The sequence below is a fragment of the Lactuca sativa genome, chromosome 8, assembly GCF_002870075.4.
Source record: "Lactuca sativa cultivar Salinas chromosome 8, Lsat_Salinas_v11, whole genome shotgun sequence".
NCBI classification, from domain to species: domain Eukaryota; kingdom Viridiplantae; phylum Streptophyta; class Magnoliopsida; order Asterales; family Asteraceae; genus Lactuca; species Lactuca sativa.
Window position 1 is genome coordinate 13,911,489 of NC_056630.2, and position 20,279 is coordinate 13,931,767.

A 20,279-nucleotide genomic window follows, 5' to 3' on the forward strand; every position below is an offset into this window, starting at 1 on the left:
GTAGGGACTCGGCGAGTCGGAAAGCCAACTCGGCGAGTCGAGGTCAACTGAAAGTTGACTCTGACTTTGACTTAGGGCAAGGTCAGGGGTAAAATGGTCATTTTACCCAAGGTCAGTGAGCAGTGTTTGATTGAGTATATCGTGGGAATTGCAGCCGGAGGGTTTCCGGAGCAGCAGCAGCAGTAGTAGGTGATCAGTTCCCACACAGTCCAGCAACTATTTCGAGGTGAGTTTCCTTTCTAGTAGGAACGGGTCTAAGGCACCAAGGCCGACCCGTGTAGACGAGATGCTAGTACTAGAGTGTGGGCCGAGCCCGTATCTCTGGGTTTAGTCAAGTATGATATATGTGATAGAATTGCTTATACTTGTTGTCTGCGTGATACTTGTATGTTATGGGTTAGCGATTGAGTGTGGGCAGGGCCCGTATCTCTCCGAGGTTGGAGTGTGGGCTAGGCCCGTATCTCCCAGATAGCGAAGTGTGGGCAGGGCCCGTATCTTCACAAGTGTGGGCGAGGCCCGTATCTTCCCGAGTGTGGGCAAGGCCCGTAACTCCTAGCTGAACAATGGTGGTTATATGTTGTATGGTGTGTGGTATTATGGGGGAGCTCACTAAGCTTTGTGCTTACAGTTTTCAGTTTGGTTTCAGGTACCTCCTCAGCTAGGGGAAAGGAGCCGGCGCGGTAGCGGCACGTCACACACACACCCTCCGATTTCCGCATTTACGAGCTTCACTGGGACTTGTACTCTGATATTTTAATTAAATGTATGAATTGGTTTTAGACACGGTTCACTGGTGTGATATTTTGATCAGACAATGTTCTAGCCTTTTATATTTTCTAAAAGTAATGTTCTTTTTAAAACGAAATTTTTGGTCATGAAAATTGGGTCGTTACAGCGACACTTATCATATATATATATATATATATATATATATATATATATATATATATATATATATATATATATATATATATATATATATATATATAAAACCATAATTAACCAATGAACCAATCTTTTTTTCAACTTTTAGAACTTATATTTTTTCAAAAAAAAAAAATAAAACTAAAAATACAAAAATTCATAACTTTTTATCCTGTTTCCAATGATATAAAATTCAATTTTTTTTTTACGTCAAATTTACAATGTGAATCTTTGAAAATTCACAACGTGAATCCGGATTCAAACGATGAATCCGAAAAATATTTTTCACAAACACAATGTTAATATATGAATTTAGCTATTTTTAGATTTTTTTTTCGATAAAGAATAAGCTCTAGAAATTAAAAAAAAAAATTTGGTTCCTTGAAGAACCAATAATTATGGTTCTCTATTGAACTTTTCCCTATATATATATATATATATATATATATATATATATATATATATATATATATATATATATATATATATATATATATATATATATATATATATATAGATTTCTATTAATCTAAAAAGTAAAGATGACAATTGATGACATGAAACGAAATAGAATTGGGACGAAACTGAAATTCAAATTTATGTTCATATCAAAGTGTAAAAAATAACAAGTTATGTATTGTTGGTGTTCAATATTCGACTTGAAATTGACACAATTTAACATATGTTTGCCGTGTTATGTATTATTAAATATTAATTAAATAAACTAATTGCTATTTTATATTATCTTTATCGTGTTTTTGGTGTTATGTATTAATAATAAATTAATTGTTATTTTATGCTAAGTAATAAACTAATTGTTATTTTATGTTATCATTGTCGTGTTGTTATGTGTTTGTCAATTTTTAATTGGTTTGTGTTCTTGTAAGTTAAAAAAACATGAAATTATATAATGTTGTGCTCGTATTACATAAAAGTTAAAACCTTGTGGTGTCAGATAAAAACACATAACATGACTATCATATTTGTCACCCTAACAAACCCCATCTACGCGCGTAAGTGGAATATGCTCAATACTATACAATATCTATTTAATAAGCTTGTTCATAACACCAATATGTTGTTTGTTTTTTGTCTGGAAATCTTTTTGGTCTCTTTCGTTTGCGCTACGCAGACCACGTGCAAACATTAAACTTCGTGAACTGTTTGTTTTTTTGAAGATTGCATACCAAAAAATGTATGTACGTCATCTTCTTGACGCAGACATTGACCAAAATCTTCAGACATATTCTAGCTTAAAAAACACATCCATCTTTATTTTTGATTAATTTTTTTAAACTTAAATTTATTCCAACTTTATCTATGATAAACAATTTTAAAAAAAATACAATACTTTAAGAAAAAAAAATTGATGACACAGACATGATCTTTGTAACAAATTTACAAATAAACATTAAATTACAATACTAGTTGTTAGAGTTATTTATATAAATATGAACAAAAAATCTTAATATTGTTTTATATTTTTTGTGTCAAGTTTTATAAAACATTATTTAATACAGTATCAATCATTTCTTAGGAGAAATATTTATGATAAGTTCTAAATTAATTTAATTAAAAAAATGAACAGTTTGAAAATTTCATTTTAAAATCGAAGTTTATTTACATCCATTTTATGTGTTAAATTTTTTGATCCCTAATTATAATATTTAGACATAACTTTGTGACTAAAACTTATTGGTTTTTATCATTAATTCATACTATTTTCTTCTACCTTTTATACAATAAATACATAAAATTTATCTAGATTTGTTAATTATCTATAATAAAGTCATAAAAATATTGAAACCACTTTAAGTTTAAGAAAAATGAGTTTATTTAGATTTAAATTATTTTAGTAGTCTGTACATATTAAAAAACAAACAGTTTTCTTCTTTCACACTGCATACATTTGGTTCATCTCTTCTACTACAGATATCTGTAGATATGATCCGCAGACTGCAAAGATTTTACCTGAGAAAAAACAAACAACACCCAACTTTTGCTCGGACCTAACTATAAGTTAGAGGTGGCAATAGGTTGACTTGGGTTAGGTTCAATATCAACCGATTTATTAATTGGGTTGAATATTTCAACCCAACCCAACTTTTTTTATTTAAACGACTGATATTTTCAATCCAACCCAACCTTTTTGATAAATGGGTTGTCACCGGGTTGACCTGTTTATGTAATTCTCAACCCTACCTATTAAATAAATGAGTTAAACCTAAGTTACCCCATTTAAAATAAAAAGGTAAATAAATTAAATAAATATTACATCACTTAAATTATTTCAAAACTTAAATAAACTTTAAAAGTAAATATATATTAATGTTAAATAACATTAAATATATGTAATTTCGAAATAATTTTAAAGAGTTACTAGTGTTATTGGCACAAAGAAAAAAGATAAAAATTAGGATTGCATTTCTTAAAAGTAAATAATAATAACACAACATTGTAATTATAAATTAAAACTTAGATTAATACATGGTAATATTTAAATAATTATTAAATTAAATATATATTAATGTTAAATAGGTTAGAGAGTAGAAAACAAGTTGTTAACTTGTACCCAACACAATCTATTTAATTAAATGGGTTAGCAGGTTGACCCATTTAACATAAATGGATTGAAAATCTCAAGCCAACCTATTAATTTTAGGTTAGGTTCGGATTGGTGAGTTTTGTCGATTTTTGTCAGCTCTATTATAAGCTGTCTCACTTGTAAATATACATAATTTTTTTGTTATTTAATTTAATCAAACGTTTAATTTGTTCAATACTACACGTTTTACCATTAAAACATGTATATTTCAAAAAGTGTTTTTTTTTAATTCCCTAAATCTACTCCTCTATGGGCTACAATTAGGTTTTTATACTTGAAAAGGTTTATTTATTTACTTATATACATATTATATAATTAAAAAAAATAATAAGAAAGTATGTCAAAACATGATTAGAATATGGGTATATATAATTTATAATCTTATCGTGCGCGCATCCTAATTAATTAAATGAACCGGTATTAATTGCATATATTTCATTGTTCCATATATCGGAAATTTGATCATGTATATTATTTGATGGACAATTAACGTGCGTAGGTATAAAATCTTTAGTAGGTGCTAGGCTGAAATGTTTTGTTTAAAAATAATAGTAATTAATTAACTAATGGATATATAAAACATGTGGTGAAGAAATTAACAATAGTAGTAGTGATATCCATGATTACAATTTAATATTGGCATATGCATATAATAGGTAGTTAAAGTGATTTAGAAGTAGTACGTAGCGTCGAAAAATATATTTGAGATCATCTATTATATATCCTATATATTCCTAGGCCGTAGCTAGCTAATAAAGTGTTTTTTGTTTTAGCATTCATTGATGACGTATGGTGGTGGGTTTTTGATCTATCTAGAGCCTGCCTGATATGGATAGCCAAGCTGCCGGAGTTACTGTGTTGGACAAGCAGGACGACGAACCAGAAGCAGAAGCAGAAGCGGAAGATGATGACTTGCTACTCTTCCTTTTTTGTTGTTGTTGTTGTTGGGCTGATTCACTCTTCACCTGCTGCACGTACATGCATCATTAAACTTATCTAATTAGTTAATTAATACTTATGTAATTAATTTATCCAACTTATAAATTAATAGGCCGGCTCACATGAGCAGTTGGCATGGGTTGAGTCTGTTGTGGTGCAGATGGAATTGTTGGGATGTCATTGAGGTTGATGAGGCTGGTTGTTATTTTGTTGCCGTTATTGGTGGAAAATTGCGGATGGTCAGTGGAAACGGTGACAGTAACGGCGCGTCTCTCTGGCACAGGCTTCACTGGAGGAGAGGCAGGATGGTGGTGGTGGTGGTTGTAGGGTAGCTGTGGTGGCGTGGAGGAATTAACAGATGGTGGAGTTGGGACCACCAAAAGATCCACAACCTGAGAAGAACAAGAGGCCGTGGTGTTGGTGGGGTTGTTCACCATGTTTGGCCACAGGAAAGTACCCTGTGGTCTGCAAAGTCTGAACCCACTTTTCAACCTCTCAATTTTCGCTGCTTTTCCTTCACCTGCAGGTGGTGGTGGTGGTGCAGATGTCTCCTGAGGATCACCACCTTGTTTTGGTAGTGCCACAGCTTCTTTCTTTTTTTCGGTATGTTTTTTAGCAGCATCATCGGGGGAAGGGGCAGTAGGGGCTGTTTGGGTATTAATTAATTCTTCTGTGCCACTACTGCCACCTGTCATCTTGCTTGTCTCCGCCTGCAGTCATGTACATATAAATTCCAAATGTTTTAATTAATTCCATGCATATATATGTACTTTGCCGTACGTATGGTATCGTATCACACTATATAGTATATACACATATACAAACAAAATTATAATAAGTCCAATATTCTAAACAATGTCATGCATGCATGTCATGAATTAATTAATCAATGTTATCCTACATTACATGCATGCACATTATATAACTATTTATAAAACCTTTATTTCACAAATTAACCAAATTTTTTCTTACATATGCCAAATTTTCTAACTTTTTTTTACGTACTACCCGGCCAACTTGTTATCAAAAAGTCTTATATATATACCAAATATTTTCCTTTTCTTGTATTTCATTTAAGATTCATCTATTGATATTGAAAGCTAAACCCAAAAAATATATAGACGACCACTTACTGATCTCACAAGATAATAAACACATAACTCTTTATTAAGCATGCATTATTAATTGTTTTAAACTAGTAATTGATCATTATTTAACATTTATTATATATCATGTATGACTCACCTCTACCTTCTTCAAAATGACCAACATTTCTTTCTTGCATTCTTCCTGCCAAAAATAAAATAAAACAAACAAACATGAGTAAATTAGAGAAGGAAAGATTTACGGGAATTAATGTGTAAAAAATATTGTACCCTTGAGACTCTTGAGTTATCTACATCAGACTCGGAATAAGGAAGCAATGAATTACAAAAATTGGTCAATTGCTTTGGACTCGTGTCAACACCTTCAGAAACCACAATAGCTAATTTATTTTCATCTTGATCCTTTATATTCTTTGAAATCAACTCCATAATGTCCCTGTTTATTTAATTATACACATAAACAAAATTATTATATTAAAGGTCTAAATAATTAAAAGAAAAAAAAGAAAAACCTCATGCCTATCATGTTTCTTCTTAATTACAATACCTTCTCAGATTTGCCATTTCTTCCTCAAACTGCTTCTTGGATAAAAACTCCCTATCAATTAACAAACGCAAATTAGGTACATGCATTAACATTAAACTTTTGTAAAATAAATTCATTAAATTTACTACCTTTTGATACATGAAATTTCTTCTTTGAGATGATTAAGCTCTTTTGCCATGATCGGATCCTGGATAGGAGAATCACCGGGCTTCCAACCAGGCGGCGGAGTCCAGAAAGGATCACTAACTCCGGCGTCTTTCCTAATTTTAAGAAGATCTGCACTTTCAAGCCAATATTCCATTGCACCATCAGCATTATGTGACCTTCGAAACCTCAAATCGCCACCTGGCGCCACCTTGTTAGCCACGTGTTTCAGGAGGTGGTCTAAGAGACCAGTGTCACCTATCCTCTTTCGAGCTTCAACTCTAAGCGCAGGTCTCGTAATCGGATTCCCAATCATCGCCTTCTTCTCTTTCATAGCTTCTAGAAGACTGAGCTCCGCCGCTAGATACCTCTCCTTTGACCACCTTTCTGTGGGGTCTTTAATGAGCCCTAATTTCTTGCACTTGTTCATCGGTTTTTTATTAACTAGCCATAACTGGTTGTTAGCTTGTTTCACACGCTTTCTTTTTCTCAAATTTCTTGTTTTTCTCAACCTTCTGTTAAGATTATCATCATCTTCGTCACCCTTCTCTTCTTCATCAACTTCATCCTCCTCCTCCTCCTCATATCCACCATTGTTAACATCTTGTTCATTTTTCAGTTCTTCTTCGCCATGAACGAAGCTTGAAGAAGACTGGGTCGTTTTGCTCGTATCTTTGTGTCTTCCAATAAACATAACTTGTCTTCTTACACCCCACCTTACCATGGCATTGTTCTTCAGTTCCTTGGCCAATCCGATCTCTTCAATTTTCATAGCAGCATGACCCGGCCCGACTTGAGAGTTTGGGTTCACCAGCCAGAAATTCTGCAGATGCTTCTTCTCGGCGAACTCTTGAGATGGAACTTGCCGGAAAAGCACTTTGCCGGCGAGCTTTACTCCCATTACAAACTTCTCATCTAAAGCAGGATACATCTCCGTGATTCCATGACTGAAATAAGTTCGTAATGACAGAATACTCGGATACCTAATCGCGACGTTCAAATCTGTCTTCTCACTCACCTGAAAATCATCATTATCCATCAGCCAGACGAAAACATATTCAGATCTAATCAATAAAACAGTTTTTTTTTTTTTTTTTTTTTTTTGTCAATTATTTACGAAGTGATTGATTACCATAACAACGCGAACGGATCTCAGTTGAACAGGAGTTCTAGGAGGAAGGTTTTTGTGGTAGATCTCGTAAACGGAGCCTAGTTGGACATCTTCTTCTAGGATTTCGTCTGCTTCACACATGAAATTACGAGAAGCCATTATCGATAATCGAGAAAGGAAGAATTGAAGGAAATATTTGGATCTAGAAGTGATTATATGCTAAAAGGATAAGTTTGAAATTATACCGTTCCTTTGAAGCAGGAATTGTCTGGCCAAAGGTGATGTCTGTGCTTGTGCGCCGTCTAGTACGCTGGTTATTTCTTGCCTTTTCAAGCTCATTATCTCCTGCATCCACTAATGCTTTTTAGTACATCTCTCCTCAGTGATAAAGGATAGAGAAGAAAAAAAAACAATACGGATTTCTGAAACAGAAAAGGCGAAATTCTGATTGTAATACATGCAATGCCATGCCCTAATGGCATCATGACAGGTTATCTCTCACACACACATAGAGAGAGAGAGAGCTTACGTTGTGCGCGCTAATGGTGGCTCTTTTTGATCGTTTCCGATGGTAAGTTTCCATTTTCACAGTGAATTAAGCTGTAAAAGTCTTACATGAGAATCAAAACAATATATATAAAAAGGAATGCGTATTTGTTGATGTGATCATCAAAACTTATACATATGATCGAACGATGATACTTTTTCTCAACAAAAAAGGCGATGATATTTTCATAACTTTAGCGATATATACATTCATTTATCCACCGAAAAGAATGCAATAAGAACACATATTGTGTGTTTAGGGTTCCATCAGTAAGTTTTATTCAAAAACAACTTAATCGAAAGAAGAAGATATGAACTTATTCGCTGTGTGAATTTAGCATTATATAGAACACGATAGATATTCAACAGAAAAGAATAAGCAGGAAAAGCAAAAGGAATCAAGTGTTAAATGATATGCAGGTTTGACTAAAAGATGAAGTTAATATAACCTTAGAGAAAGCAGTAAGAACATTATTAAGAAGCTCATTGACTCCTTGGATTTATTCGAAAAAAGAAAGATATCAGAAAGCCGAGACACAAAAGCTACATTAAGTGATTACCTTTTGAATCGCAGCAACTTTATCGAAAATTAATACTTGTTCTTCAGGGGAGAATATTCAATGTAGAAAGAATGATTGAAGAATTCAAGAGGAATGGAGAGGGTTTACTTAAATCGCCATGATCACAAAGATGAAGGTTTCTGCGTATCTTTTCTCAGATGCTTCTAGAGTGAGAAAGAGGGAGAGAGAATACGTATTCCGTTAGAAAATCTTGGAGAGAGAAAGTGAGAGGCATACGTGCCGCACCTCACGTGTTCTTGTAATAACACGGATGGCCACATTTACAACATTAAATTTACTGATATACCCCTTCCCGCTAATATTGCTTTATTTATAACTATTAACTATACAATTTTAATCTAATAAAATATAAATATTTAGAGCATTAGATTTACTTCTATCTGTAAAAACGAGTCAAGACGTTAAGTTTCCAGCAAATACTTGCCTTTTTTTTTGGACAGCAAAAAGAAAATACTTTTGTCATTGTTTTATAGTTTTGCAAATATTTTTTGGTGTCTCCTTTTATAGTTTTTTAAACGATTGACAAATTTATATTACTAAAAGACTGTCTATTTTTTATAAATAAAAAAGATTTGAGTAATATAATTATCAATCTTTAAATATACAATTAATTTAGGAAAAATGATAAATAGGTTACAAATAATCTCTTTTCTACATTTATCGCATAAGTTCCAATTCTGTCCTATAGGTTATCAAACAACAATAATTTTTTGCAATGCTGGCAACATTACCGATTTTGTAGGTTTTCAGCCAATGTGGCCCTTAATAGCAGCTATAGGTGTACTACATCACCCATGTATGATCCGAAACTGGCCCACTTTATACCCGGTTTGGTTGGAACCGGTTTTCAAACATATAAATTAATAGTTGTTTCCAATCTTTATTTTTTTATTTGTTGTGTATATAATGTTTTTATTTTATCATTGAATATTTGAGAGCTACTTTTCTAAAGATTAAAAGTTAAAATATGTTGTTTTGAAACCTTAAACGATTCTTTTTTACATCATGGAAAAAACACATTATATCATGGAAAAATACGAAAAAAAGTTTTGTTTCTTTTTTTTCAAAAACATTCCTAGCCAGTTAAGTTTGGATTTTTTTGCACTCAAACAGGTTGGGATTCGATCTGGTTTGGATTCAATCCGGTTTTGACTTTTGTTCAAAAACCGATCCAGTTTGGGAAAAAACCCGGTTTGTACACCTCTACATTCATACTTGTGCAGGAATTTTCAAGTTTGGTTCATTAGCTAGTGGATAATGGATTGGAAGACTTTACATGAGTACGATTATTAAAAACCAACAAATCGGTTTCACGTAGTTGATAGTTGAGGTGAACAAGAATAATAATTTTCAAGTTAATTTGTACACTTTTATAGCTATTTTTCTTATTTTATGTGTTATGAACAAATTGTAAATATGAATTGACTTATTTTCATACGACTGAATTTATAGCTATTTTTCTTATTTTATGTGTTATGAACAAATTGTAAATATGAATAATTCATATGACTGAATTTATAGCTATTTAAGTATTTTTCTTATTTTATGTGTTATGAACAAATTGTAAATATGAATTGACTTATTTTCATATGACTGAATTAAATTTACTTATAAAAAAACTTGAATTTCCATATACTCTCATTGTACGTATGTCATGGGGATCTTTTTTTTTCATATTCATTTTGCATTTTGTATCCGAGCCTCATATTTTACATAGATGCATCTATATAACTCAATGTACTTTGGAAGAGCTATAATAATTTTGATAACTCAATAACGTACATCATCAAAATTGATTAAAGAAATGATAGATGATCATTCGTAATACATACATTATATTGGTGATTTAAAAGGCTCATGTGTTGGGTATAACAAAATAACAGAAGGAAGGAAATGATCGATTCTCTTTGCAATGTAAACAATATTTATTGATCAAATCCATATTTATTGATATAACTTAGGGCATCTCCAATCTATCCCAAAAGTTTATTTTTTTCCTCCATTCTCTTCTAATCCTTCCTTATTAATATCTCATTTTTGAAGATATAAATAGTATTCCTCTATATTTGGAGGAATACTATTCTTATCTCCGAAAATGAAGTTGAAGTTCGGTTACTATTTTTAGTCTTTCTCATTTTTATTTTATATATTTCTAATTTATTTTTATCTACTAATTATAAGTTAAATGCAATATTTAATATTTGTAATATCATGTTATATATTAATTTATATTAATTAATCATAAATATAGAGTTTAATATTTATTTATCAAATTCATATAGAAAAATTAAAAATATATTAAATACTTGAAACACGGTAACATAATTTATAAAATATAGTGATCAAATATGATCGTGATCTTGATATATTTATTATAAATATAATCTTATTTATTTAAAAATTATTTTGTAATAAATTAGTAAGTATTTTAAATAAATTATATATAAAGATTTTATTTATGATAATATAATTTGTAATATTTTTGTAATGAAAAAATATAATATATATTTATTAAAATCTAAATACTAGAGGGTTGTATTTAACAATATATACAAGTTATAAAATTAAATATTTTATGAATATACTTTTTGAGATAAAAAATGGAGTAAAGTTGGAGATGAAATACTTTTTACCTATTTTTTACATCATTTATGAAGGAAAAAATATAGATGAGTTGGAGATGGTCTTAGGGGTCGTTTGATAGTTTGCTAATTGGGTAAGAGCTTACTGGGTTAGAAACTGACTGGATTAGAAGTTCTGACTGACTTAACTTTTGACTGGAATTTTTTGTTTGATTTTGTATTTGACTGACTATACAAAATGACTATATTACCCTCAAAATCTATGTAACCACCAGCAAAACTTGTTTAACCACAATATATTATTAATTTATGCAACAATCTTAAGAACATGAAGATTAAAAGAAGAACAAAAATCAACATATAAGCTTAGGATTGGGGTTTTGGGTTTTAATTACATGAACAAACATTTTTGCACTACTTAACACCAAACATTAAAAAAAAAATTAATTTGAGAGTCATAAGTAGTTAGATAATCATATTGATTAGCTTCATTGATTAAAAAGTTGCATAATTTTTTACACTATTTAACACAATCATTCACCTAGCAATACACCAAATGAACACTTTTATCTTTGTTTGCTGATTTTGGCTTCTATTCTCTGATGAAACAAGAAAAAACATTGCATCTTTAGCACCCCAAAGGTCTAGTTATTAATACATTTGTGTTGCTAACTAATCTCAAACCAGATTGTTGATCATAAAAGAACATCTATACCAAGAATCAATAATGAATTAGAGAATATGCACATGAAAAAGGAAATGAATTCATTCAAAGGCATTAATTATTAAGTCCCGAAACCGATCCATGAAAACCATTTCGACATGTTAATTGCAACCTATTGCTAAAAGTACACTATACGAAGTTATCAACAAAATGATAAAGAGAATCTGATCACCGAAGGCATTAAGTAATCATCCAAGATCTCTTATGTAAATTAAATTGCGTTGATGGAGATTACTCATCATTAAATGTAATTTAGATATTACAATCTCAATTAAAAGCCAAATAGAATAAATAAATCTTCCAACAACAAACTACTTCATTGATTAAATCTGATCGTTGATGAAAATACAGAAATAACGATCAGATGAAAATCCAAAAAACAGAATACATAAAATAGGGTCTAAAAGAAAAGGGACAGAATAACAAAAGAAAAATACATGAAATGGTGAACTGAGAGGAGTGAATTAGAGAGGGATGAAGACAATACCAACATACTTTCCCTTGTAGCAAGACATGTTGGTGAGCATTTGATGTTTACAGGAGAGAGAATGGGAAGAATGGCGTTTTTTGAATGATGTCGCACCTGAAAGAAAGAAGATGACGCAAAAAGTGATGGGTTTTAGCTATAAGAACATCCTATGTGCTCATACAAACCCTAATGCTTGGATCTAGGTTTCTCTATTGTACATGCAATTCATCCAATACTATAAACCCTAGATCTAGCATATGATAATCAATATAACATATAAATTAGGTTTTAGATCATACCTTGATTGTTATGTAGCAATAACAATCTCAAATCCTCCTTGTAATGACTTTAGAAAGCTTAGAGTTACAAATGTCACTCCTCTAATGGTTCACAAACACCAAGAGCAAGAGGATGAATAAGAGAAGAGAAGGAGGCTGCCCAAAACGTGTGGAAACCCTAATCAAGAACTTCACCACGTTTTTGAGCCATAAGGGTCCTTTAAGTAGTGAAGCTATTAGGGTTATCAAACAAGGAAACCCTAATTTGGATGCTTAGGCCCTAAGCAACCCATGGACTCCTTCCTTAAAGGCCTAGGACGATTTCTAATGGGTTTCCCTATAGAATTCGTCCACCCCTTTAATATGGAGTCCATTAGCTCAATATTCAATTATCATACAATTGACAGTTCTAGTCCCTTAAGTTTAATTAATGTCTTTAGCCACAAAATTAATTCTTATTTAATTATTGACTAATATTAATTAAACAATATGATTTCTCGTTTAATATATTATTCTCATAATATATTAATAAATCACATTTAATCCTTTCTCTCCATAATTCATCCTATCAAGTTGCTTTGGTGAAGGCAACCTAAAAGGACCATGTACCATCGGGTCAAGTACATACCAAAATAGTTATGGACTTAGACACTAATCCAACAGTCTCCCACTTGGATATGTCTAATAATTATTCTGCGTATGACTTCATATCCTGATCTGCAATCGTAGCTTTCTAAAGCCGCTGTCAACTCTGATCTTATCAGATACGTGTGTCCTTTAGATAAGGGATCATATATTCCTCCATTCTAGATATCGTATAGACTGAGACATGGATCTAAATCATTCTCTCTGTCTATGTGCTGTTTCCCGAATTCAGATTTATGATGACTGACCACAGACTACAATTGAACACATCAATTTAGTCTCGGCTTGGCCAAGCACTTACGTGCCATCACTAAATCGTCGAGGGGCCCACAGATATCGCTTTCACCCTACTTTGGATAAAAGGAACGGATAAACTTTGACTCAATGCTCGCTTGCACTCACTTACCGAATCACACACAACAATATGTTTTATAACACCAAGTTACTGGTGCGTTTACATATTATCAATGTGCAACCGACTCGCAAGATACAACTTACACATCTCGGTTTCAAGAATATGAGATATTATCATCTCACCAATCACTCGTGATAAAATCCATGAAGTGATCCAAGTGAGCGTGGGTTTAATCCAATGCTCAAATCATATTCATAAGCACTCATGAACGTTGCAGCAAACATTTGCTTATGTCTAATGCTCTTTAGACAATCCACACACCAATTCACGATAGTCTTCATTCATATCTACTTCCAACATATGAACGACTATGGCCCGTTCGAATAATATGATGGTTCTAAACCAATTAAATTATTCAGGAAGTTAAATATATGCAAAGTGAAACACACGAATAATACCAATCCCATATGGCCTCAAACCTTGAGTATAAATAAAAAAAACTTTTATTTATCACCATATCGATTACTCATTATTTGTTGTTTCGGGTAATCAACTTCTTACTTGAATTATTACAACACTTGTCCCATGCTCTCAGCATGCACACAATGTTTACCTACGGTTCCTACTTTGTGAAATAGATCAAATGAACACATTTACAATCATACTCATTTCACAACTCCTAATCCTTTTCACAAGTGAAAGAATATCAAATTCTTGCCACTTATGGAATATGTTAGATTCTAAAATTTTATGCAATGATCCTTTCATAATGTCACTGCACTAAAGCCACAATGACTATTGCCAATGAAATTACAAAGTCCTCTATCGGAGATTGTTACAAGACAATTCCATAGTTGTGATGTCTCTTACTCAAAGTATATTCCTTTGAACATCCTTTTGCATAAAATTTCTAATCTAGACATAGACTTTTAATATCTAACTCCCAATATGGAAACCTTTCCATACTCACCATATGGCAACTCATTCTCAATAGAATCTTATCTATTCATAATAATATCGATATAGTCCATCCAATAGTATACTTCCAACTACTCACAAGCGACCAATCCTCGGCGAACTTTGGATTGTCCTTTGATAGTTGTTTAATTATCTTAGTCAAAACCGATTCTTGTCCTTTTCCCTCTAAATGCGCTAGACATTTGGAAAATTTTAGAATGGTCAAACATTATAGCATTTGCAATCGATCCTATACCCGAAGCGTATGGGACATGATGCATAATGTCATACATAAAGATTTGATACTTTATCAATCTTCTGCCATAATATTTTATGTGCTATGTTCTCACAATTCGAACTATGAAGAGGAATGCCGTAATCATAATCGAAATTTAAGAACACACTATGTATCCTTGACTAATTTTATTAACATTCCACAACCTAGGCCTTTAGATTTGGAATGAAGCATAATATTCTCTCCCTTAATTATAGCAAAACAACTATTCAACCCTTACAACTTTGCAAAGTATGACTCTTGTTTTTCTATAATTAATATTGCTAACTTGCAATACTTGCCTTAATAATCATATAATCATAACATTTATGCTCCCACTATCACGGTGATTATTATTATAAACATAACACTTATGCTCCTACTAGCTTTGACATGTATTCAGAAACCATCTTAACTTCTAGAAAAACAATACTTATTGAATTTCTTAAGTTCATCTTTCTAATACCTAATGCTTTGATAATCTTTTATCAAGGCTTCTTGAACTTAAACACCTTTGTCTTAGATAGCTCATATGCGTGTCTAAACAATTCAGACTAACTTCCAAAGCTCACAATTCGAATCATGGAAAGGGATACCGTAACCATAATCGAATTCGAGAATCCGATTTTCACAATCACTATCTTCTTAAAATCTCTCTTAGTGAAAGCATTTCCTCACAGTCATTTCCATGAAGGAGGGAATCTTATGACACTTAGATTTTAATGGTGTATGTGTTCCTATCCATGTGAATTTGTTAAAACCAAAATTTATGACAAATTCAAACTCATATGAACCGAACTCTTAATCTTGATTTCTTGCCTTGTGGTAACACGGCTGCCCACCATGTCTTCCAAGCAGTTAAGTAGCTCATCCTTTCCTATCAATGTACATTTCATTGATCAAGGTGCTTGCCTTTTATGCGTTCAAATGAGAACTCATAGAACTCATAGAACTCATATGCATAATTAACTCGATTGGAACGGCACAGAAACAAGATAGTGTCTACACGATAGGTTGTAAACCTTAACTCGTGTGCTAGTGATGATCGATAAGGTTTATTCTTGATTAGTTCTTAAACTTTTCAAGACCATTAAGACTCCCACTGACTCCTTGACATATAAGATTCTCTTGTCAATAAACATTTCTCGACAACCAAATGTTCAAGAGTTAGTGTAGTTTTTATCAAAACAAAACACTTCATAAAATTGGTCCTAGTTGGTCTTTGTCTTATCCAAGACATCACAACTTACCAATTTGAAATGTGCAAGAATAAGAAAACCCTTTTTCAAATTCTACATTTGATGAATGTTATAAACCTTCTTAAGACTTGTCACTCAATGTCACAATCTTAACTTTAAGACTTGTTTTGGAACGAAGTATGATTGACTTCTTGATTTAACCATTTCTTCAATTCTTGATTCCTCTTCTTAGACATACAATTGTACTAAGATTTACTTAGAGGATTAATTAAGTTATGGTTCTTAATCATTAAGACATATCATAAAGCATAAAAGGTACTCTCCTTTCTTCTTAGAATAGAGAAACTTTTATCTTTCTGCCTACTTGACTCTTCTTATTCGTTCTGCTATTGATTTAAACCTTTCAATCAATTCAGAATTACACTTAATCTTGTAAGTATAATCATATTTACTAAACTTTTAGTAAATCATGACAAGTATCTTTGTCACTCTTGTGGTGGACTTGATCAACACACAACCTTGTGTACTTGATCTCCTAGTCCTTCACTTGACACTTTGTCAACGAATTAGTCTAATTTCCAAATATGAAATTTCTCATTCATCGTGCAACCAAATTGCATGATTCCAAGTTTCTGTCCAATTGAACCTAGGGTGATGAGAAACTCTCCCTATTTGTTAAATTCTCGACATTTCCACAAACAACATAATTAAGAATCACATCCACTCGTTGTAGAAATATATGAACATCAATTTTTCATAACGATTTCATTGCAAGGAAATAAATAAATAAATAAATGAGTCAAACCAAAATTTATTTTATTCATAAAAGCAGCGGAAAACATTTGTCCTTACAATGCAAAATCAACTGAAAAACTATGTAGTCAAATATTCCTAACAATTCTATCATAACTTTGTAAGCTCAAAATCTAATCTTCAAGTCCATGCGATCGAGACCCATTTCTTCGTGATTAGACTTATCTTGCTCTTTCATCAAGCTTCCTCTCTTTTCACTGATCCTGCAAAACATTCAAATGCAATCTTATCACATCATGTATTAAGAATCAACGAATAGGAACTTAATGGAGTAAGATAGTGGATTTTACCTGAAGCATAGCCATACTCTTTGATTCTCCCATCTTCTGGACTCTTCAGGCTCTTAGGGCAGACTTGTATCCAACGCCCTTTTACTTGGCAGCAAACGCAGGTCAGTTCTCCTAGAACGTCCTCGGAAGGATGGTTGGTTGACTTTCCCAACAAATACGCTCCATTGCTTTGCCAAATCATTTTTGATTCAACAGCAATGAGCATGTAAGTTAGGTCAATGAGGTTTTCGTCATGGTCCATCATATAATACTTTCTTTTGAACTCATTATATGATTCAGGAAGTGACTGCAGAACCCAGTTCACAGCCAACTTATCAGGGAATGACGCACCCAACATTATCAACCTATCAATGTGTGATTTCATTCCTAGAATATGGGCACATACGAGTTTACCATCTTCATATTTCATTTCCAATAGGGCTTTAGTGACTTTGAACCATTCAATTCTTCGATCTTGTGGGTTAAGGAGAATAATTGGAAGAGGTGGAGGAAGTGAAGCATGATTACTTGTTCCTCGATCGAATCGTGGAATATCATCTTCTTGTGGAATGCTTGTTCCACTGGATTTGGGAAGACCATAGTTGTCATACTTTGACATCTACAAAACGGGAGAAAAATAAATTCAAGTTAGTTGATTGATTAAGTCCTTTGTAAATCACCTAAATGAGATACTAAGGCTAGGACCCAACACAATATTCTATAACTCGGGAGAGGGATGTCGTAACCCAAATTGCAGAACATTTGAAGGTAAGTGAATGACGATTCACTAATTTCCACCATGAAAAACGAAAAAGAAATTTAAGTTTTAAACGTATTGAAAACTCCCAGATCCTTTGAGATTCATTGAACTTTACAATGGCATGTTTAAATCTCGATATGCCCCTCTAGTTTGTGACTGGGATGCCGATGATCACAAAGCGGGTGTGAATAACCATGCAAATCTACATGGTGCCCTCACATGTTACAGTCACCTATTCGATGTGTCGGTAAACCACACACGCTCCACCGAACTATGACAAACATTGAGTCACCCTTTGCTACCTTTGCTTAGAACCATTTAGTGTGCCGGTAAACCACACACGCTCCACTAACGTCTTCGCAAGGGCACAAAGTGTAATTTCATGGAATTGCATCAATTCACTTTTGCTTAAGTAACTAAGATTGGGAATTGTGTAAAACATTTAGTTACTTATGTACTTCATTATACTTATAATGGAAGGTTCTGTCCTATCCTACCCGTTCGGCTAACGACCCTCCACCAGTCAAGAGTGCTGAGGGTAAGAGTGGATACCCATTCAATTGCCATTTTATAGGCAATTTCCTTAAACACCTCTTTTAGAATAGCTTCGTGAATGAGGCCTACTAACGGTAAGACTGACTTTTACTCATACATATATATATATATAATGTTAGGCTTTTAATGTTATATATATATAGTATAGGGTGTATTTTACACTTTTAAAATACTAGGTGGTCAAATTTAACAATTATACTTTTAATTCAATTAAATTGTGAACCAAAACATTATGGATTTATTAAACCTCCTTTTAATTATACACCTTAATTAATTAATAAAACCATAAGGGTGTGATTTGAACTTTTCAAAACAATATTAGGGTTCTAGAATTTAACATTCCTAAATTAAACTTTTAATCAACTTTTAAATTCCAAAACTTGAGGGCAAGTTTTGAAACATTTCAAAACATTAGGGTTTAGAATTTAAATATACATCAAAATTAAACTTTTAATCAAAATTTAAATTCCAAAACTTGAGGGAAAGTTTTGAAACCTTTTCAAAACATTAGGGTTTAACTATTTAAATATCAAAACAAAAGTTTTGAGTTCAAATTTAAACTATAAAACCTAAAAGGGAAAAATGAAACTTTTCATAACACAAGGATCAAATAACAAATAATATAAATTAAACAATTAATTTCATCATTATCTATATTTGACCTAATTTCAATTTCTTGCAAAACAAGTTACCCAATTAATACAAATAATCAAACTTTATCATATAAGGAAGTTGTTATCTAATCAATTGGTAATTATCTTTTGTTTGATCAAGGATATACTCATTAATATGTTTAAAATCAGATTTTAATGATCTAGAACAGATAAGGCAAGTATCCAAGAGTAAAACAGCAATAAATCCTGAAAATAGCTCCATCTGACGCTCGAACTCGCCGAGTACCACACTAGACTTGCCGAGTTGAGGCCTACTCGCCGAGAACACTGTGGTACTCGCCGAGTTCATCAGGCAGGGAGCTCAAAACTCGATTTTGCAACTTGAACAAACATACAAGACATCAATACAATAGAAACCAATCAAGGCTTTGATACCACTGATGAGTTTTAGCTATAAGAACATCCTATGTGCTCATACAAACCCTAATGCTTGGATCTAGGTTTCTCTATTGTACATGCAATTCATCCAAGACTATAAACCCTAGATCTAGCATATGATAATCAATATAACATATAAATTAGGGTTTAGATCATACCTTGATTGTTATGTAGCAATAACAATCTCAAATCCTCCTTGTAATGACTTTTGAAAGCTTAGAGTCACAAATGTCACTCCTCTAATGGTTCACAAACACCAAGAGCAAGAGGATGAATAAGAGAAGAGAAGGAGGCTGCCCAAAACGTGTGGAAATCCTAATCAAGAAGTTCACCACGTTTTTGAGCCATAAGGGTCCTTTAAATAGTGAAGCTATTAGGGTTATCAAACAAGGAAACCCTAATTTGGATGCTTAGGCCCTAAGCAACCCATGGACTCCTTCCTTAAAGGCCTAGTATGATTTCTAATGGGTTTCCCCATAGAATTCGTCCACCCCTTTAATGTGGAGTCCATTAGCTCAATATTCAACTATCATACAATTGACAGTTCTAGTCCCTTAAGTTTAATTAATGTCTTTTAGCCACAAAATTAATTCTTAATTAATTATTGACTAATATTAATTAAACAATATGATTTCTCGTTTAATATATTATTCTCATAATATATTAATAAATCACATTTAATCCTTTCTCTCCATAATTCATCCTATCAAGTTGCTTTGGTGAAGGCAACCTAAAAGGACCATGCACCATCGGGTCAAGTACATACCAAAATAGTTATGGACTTAGACACTAATCCAACAAAAAGGAGGTCTCGTTGTGCAGTGCATATTACCTTTTCTGTTCT

General features: G+C 32.5%; 1 protein-coding gene across 1 annotated transcript; it reads right to left on the reverse strand.

Moving 5' to 3' along the window:
- Positions 1–4,341: 4,341 nt before the first annotated feature.
- LOC111904075 (protein DYAD) lies at positions 4,342–7,959 on the reverse strand. Its single transcript, XM_023899853.1, has 9 exons — positions 7,906–7,959; positions 7,622–7,721; positions 7,398–7,504; positions 6,250–7,283; positions 6,122–6,172; positions 5,845–6,010; positions 5,714–5,758; positions 4,591–5,178; positions 4,342–4,494 (listed from the first exon to the last, which is right to left on the reverse strand). Exons 1-9 carry the CDS (start codon positions 7,957–7,959, stop codon positions 4,342–4,344), a joined length of 2,298 nt encoding a protein of 765 aa, XP_023755621.1.
- Positions 7,960–20,279: the final 12,320 nt, after the last annotated feature.

Excerpts from the sequence above, each read along its gene's own strand:
- LOC111904075 (XM_023899853.1), bottom strand. The coding sequence starts at position 7,959 with ATGGAAACTTACCATCGGAAACGATCAAAAAGAGCCACCATTAGCGCG. Across the intron at positions 7,722-7,905 it reads CCACCATTAGCGCGCACAAC|GAGATAATGAGCTTGAAAAG; the intron begins GTAAGCTCTCTC and ends TAGTGGATGCAG. Across the intron at positions 4,495-4,590 it reads AACCCATGCCAACTGCTCAT|GTGAAGAGTGAATCAGCCCA; the intron begins GTGAGCCGGCCT and ends TACGTGCAGCAG.